The sequence below is a fragment of the Tigriopus californicus genome, chromosome 12 (assembly GCF_007210705.1).
Source record: "Tigriopus californicus strain San Diego chromosome 12, Tcal_SD_v2.1, whole genome shotgun sequence".
NCBI lineage: Eukaryota > Metazoa > Arthropoda > Copepoda > Harpacticoida > Harpacticidae > Tigriopus > Tigriopus californicus.
The window spans coordinates 116,068-120,358 of record NC_081451.1 but is presented as its reverse complement, the minus strand read 5'-3'; the positions used below and the strand labels follow the sequence as shown (position 1 = coordinate 120,358).

At 46.3% G+C, this 4,291-nt stretch overlaps 1 protein-coding gene across 1 annotated transcript; it reads left to right on the top strand.

Annotated features, from left to right (window-relative positions):
• The first annotated feature begins 401 nt into the window (after positions 1-401).
• LOC131892322 (myeloperoxidase-like) lies at positions 402-2,785 on the top strand. Its single transcript, XM_059242129.1, has 2 exons — positions 402-642; positions 710-2,785. Exons 1-2 carry the CDS (start codon positions 449-451, stop codon positions 2,607-2,609), a joined length of 2,094 nt encoding a protein of 697 aa, XP_059098112.1. The 5' UTR covers positions 402-448; the 3' UTR covers positions 2,610-2,785.
• The last annotated feature ends 1,506 nt before the right edge of the window (positions 2,786-4,291 follow it).

The window sequence follows — 4,291 nt, the reverse complement described above, 5'->3', positions numbered from 1 at the left end:
CGCCTTATACTCGTAGATGGTGCCGACTTTTTAATGGGGAGCTTCACGTGTGCTTGCTTTCAACCACGATTGACAATATTTGGAGTGTATTGACACATGCGAATTTGAAGATACGCTGTACTTATCGGATGGCTAGAAATATCGGGATTTACTGGCATACTCGTAAACAAACATAACTTGTTTGCATCGTACGTTTTTTCTGCTTTCCATTGGATATTTTCTAAAGTCGTCAAATTGCTAAAAAAGCGTTGCTTGCCGTCAATAGAGAATGAAAACCTTTCAATCAAGAGGGCCCTAGATACTCAGCACACAAACGTCGAATTTGAAATGAAAAAAAGGCCTCTCTGCCTTCTTGAATGGGATAAAGGTCCTTAGAATCAATATGTCACCTATAAATAGTGGTGGTTCACAAGTGAAAAGTAGGCAGTTGGACGACATATCCAGCAGCATGATCAAGTTTGGCACGGTCTGCGCTCTTATTGTGGCCTTTTATGGCTTGGCCAATGTAGCTCAAAGCCAAAACATCAGCTTTGTTGTGGACAGGGCCATAGCACAATTGGCGAAGGAACTTGAATCCAGGTTCATCGATGGCAGCGCCCACTCGGCGGCAAAGTCTCGAAGCCACAAAAAGACGACCCCAAGGTACATTTACCTACTGTAAAGACAAAGATAGAATTTCTTAACTCATCATATTCCGCTTTCGTCATAGGTCGCGGTCCATGGATAAATTCAATAGTCTGGTTGAGCGGTCCATATCCCTGCTCACGGCCGAGTCCAATTTGGATACGGAAACAGCTCGCCAAGCCGTTTCTGATGAGCTCAAGAGCAGAGCCCTTCAAGGGTTGGACCGAAACGACAATGGGCTTAATGCATTGAACCAGTTTAACAACTTGTGCTTCCGGGAGACCCGGGAGAGGTGCAACTCCAGACAATGGTTCCGGAACATAAACGGACAGTGTAACAATTTGAACAACCCACTATGGGGCGCTGCCGGTTCCGCTTTTAAGCGTCTAGTGCCATCCAGGTATCAAGATGGACGAGGCGTGCCTGTGGGTGGAACCCTTGGGGGACAAAAGTTCTTCAACAACGTCCCCACTTTCCCCCAATGCCTGAGCAATCAGCCCCAGAATCTACCCAATCCTCGTTTGGTGAGCACTGTATTCCACCCCGACGTGAACGCCCCCAGCAACCAAGTCACACACATGGTCACCCAGTTCGGCCAATTCCTGGATCACGATCTCACCCTGACCCCTGAGGCGGATATTGAGCATTGTTGCGACACTCCGTCCAACCCTGAATGTTTCTCCATTGCTGTCCCAAGGAACGATTTCTTCTACTCCAGAGTGTCTCGAACCTGTTTGGACCTGAGCCGGTCCACGGCGTTCTGCACCAACCGGAACACCCAAAGACAACAATTCAATGAGATCACCGCTTTTTTGGATGGGAGCAACGTATATGGGTCAGATGACGCCACTGCTCGTCAGCTCCGCTTTGGTAACTTCAATGGCCAGTTGTTTCACTCAACCACCAACAACCACGTCATGTTGCCGCAAATCAACGGCGAATTCACGGCGGGAGACACGAGGGCCACCGAGATGCCCGGCCTAGCCACAATGCATACACTGTTCCTCCGGGAGCACAACCGAATCACCATCCAGCTGAAGAGAATCAACCCCCGATTGGACGACGAGAACCTTTACCAGCGGGCAAGGGCCATGGTGATTGCCCAGATGCAACACATCACCTACAACGAGTATCTGCCAGTGATCTTGGGCCCCACCATCGTTTCCAACTATGGAATTTTGTCCAACAATGGCTTCACCAATTACAACCCCTCTGTGAACCCTTCCATTTCCAACTCGTTTGCCACAGCCGCGTACCGGTTCGGCCATTCTATGATTCAAGGCCTGATTCAATTAGTCCATGAGACAACCCGCAACGTCCAAGAGAGCTTCCAGCTCAAGGACGAGTTTTTCAAGCTCGATAAGTACTTTGGCAATAATGGTGCGGGTATGCAGCGTCTCTTGAACGGTCTGATCACCCAGCCAGCTCAAAGCATGGATCGTTTTGTTGTGGATGACGTGACCAACTTCCTGTTCCCAGAAGATGGAGAGAACTTCGGCTCGGATCTAGTGGCCCGCAACATTCAAAGAGGTCGCGACCATGGTCTGCCTGGATACAATGATTACCGTCAATGGTGCGGAATGCCCATTAGTTGCAACTGGAACCAACGTCCTGCTGAGATCTCACAAGGCAACTGGAACCAACTCCGTGCCCTGTATCAGAACCCTTGGGATATCGACCTCTTTGTGGCTGGTTTGGCTGAGCAGCCCTTCAGTGGTGGCATCACCGGACGTACTTTCCAATGCATCAAGACCAAACAGTTCTTTGATTTAAAATTCGGCGACCGGTTTTTTTTCACCCATTCCAACCAAGCAGGTTCGTTCAACTTTAACCAGTTGCGCAACATCCAGTCCCGCTCTTTGGCCGACATCATTTGCGACAACACGCAAATTTCCGTCACCAAACGCAACGTATTCCTTTTGAACTCTCCAGACAGGCCTTGCTTTGCCTCCAACAGTCTCCAAATGAATTTATTTGCTTTCTAAATCCATGAATCCAAAATCCAAAGCTCAGGACTGCTTGTCTGACAAGTCAGCGTTGAAAATCAAATGAAACTGGTGATGGTAGGTAAATTATCGACAAACATTGAGATGACACGAACATGACTAAAGTGAATGACATTACAAAAGCAATCAACGAGGGCAAGCCCTTATTCTGAAAACTCTAACTCTTTTGATTAAAAAGGGATAACTTCGAGAGAACAAGCGGTACTGATTTACTTGTCAAACATGGCTCACAGCTGCATGCAAATGTGCCATGCGATGAATCTTGTAAAACATCTAATGTATTGCTATCAGGGCATGAGCAGCAAGCTAAAAAAGGCGGAGGTTTGCATAAAAATCGGTGAAAACGGATACTTAAGCGGAGAGTTATTAAGAAGGATAAAACTCTTCTTGCATTCCCACAGTTTAATCCTCCCTTGACAATAACTTGCGATGGTTCTGATACTGGTCTGGGAGCCGTCTTGGAGCAAAAAATCACCCCAACGTTGGGCACCTTTGGCCTTCTATTCTCGGGTTTGATCCCATAACGAGATGAAATACAATGCGTTAGATCGCAAACTACTTGCCGTCCTGGATCCAATGCTTCACTTTCGCCACTTTGTTGAAGGCTGCGCATTCTATGTCGTTACAGATCATTAGCCCAGATTCTAGACTACAATGTGAAATGAGTTGTTGACACCTCCCTTCAGATCTCAGTCTAGGAAAAACGCATTCGCAATGCGTTCGACCGCCAAGTGGAACCAAGTGCCCAAATCAACACATGAACAGACAACCTTGAAACAGTTCAAAAATGCTCCTCGTAATCTGACCTTTACCAAAATGGACTCAATGAGATCGTAATCCAATAATATTTTTTCTAATTTCCAATACTCCTATATCGCCCTCGATGGTGTTGGAGTGGAACCATACAAATATGAAATACAAAATACATTTCGTTCGAGAGGGCTTACTTGGAGCAATCGCCAGTCATGTCACTTCTCTTTAATTTCTAAATACACCATGGAAATTCATCATTTATTGATAAATCTGACTATGTTGCAGATATACTATTTCGAATCAATGCCATTCGGAATTTAATCTTTGATTGAAGAGAGTTTGGAGCGGTGCAGACAACAGATCCTGAAATTCAATCTCAACATAATCACGACAACAAAGTTATTGCCCCTGTCTCTCCCAAAAGGTCAAATCAATCGGTTGATTACCGTTTTAACGCGGATACTGGAGCTGATATCGTGATACTTGGTCGAAATCAATTCAGAGATTTAGGTCTGTGCCAAATTGCGCCCATCGAAAACCGATTGGAAAATATCCCAATATACAGAGTAAATGGGAAAGCTTTTTCAATTTTTGGCTCCTTTCAGACTAATCTTCATGAGGGCGAGCATGTGGCCGTCGACATGACTGTGGTTGTTTTGGTTATGGCGTGGATACTTTTCGACGCAAAGAAAGCCGAGAAATAGGATAGCTCAGTTTCGTAGTTTTAGAGCTGACCCTATTCCTAAACCTAATCCCACCCCACCCCCCTTCCTTAACCCATTTAGCTTCCTCCCTCACTCTCCTCCTACCCCCCACCCTCTCTCCCAATTCCCTCCTCTTCCTTCAAATACCCAATCCACCCCTATTCCTATAAACACTCTCCTCCCTAATATTCCTTGCCCCACCCC

Excerpts from the sequence above, each read along its gene's own strand:
- LOC131892322 (XM_059242129.1), top strand. The coding sequence starts at position 449 with ATGATCAAGTTTGGCACGGTCTGCGCTCTTATTGTGGCCTTTTATGGC. Across the intron at positions 643-709 it reads CACAAAAAGACGACCCCAAG|GTCGCGGTCCATGGATAAAT; the intron begins GTACATTTACCT and ends CTTTCGTCATAG.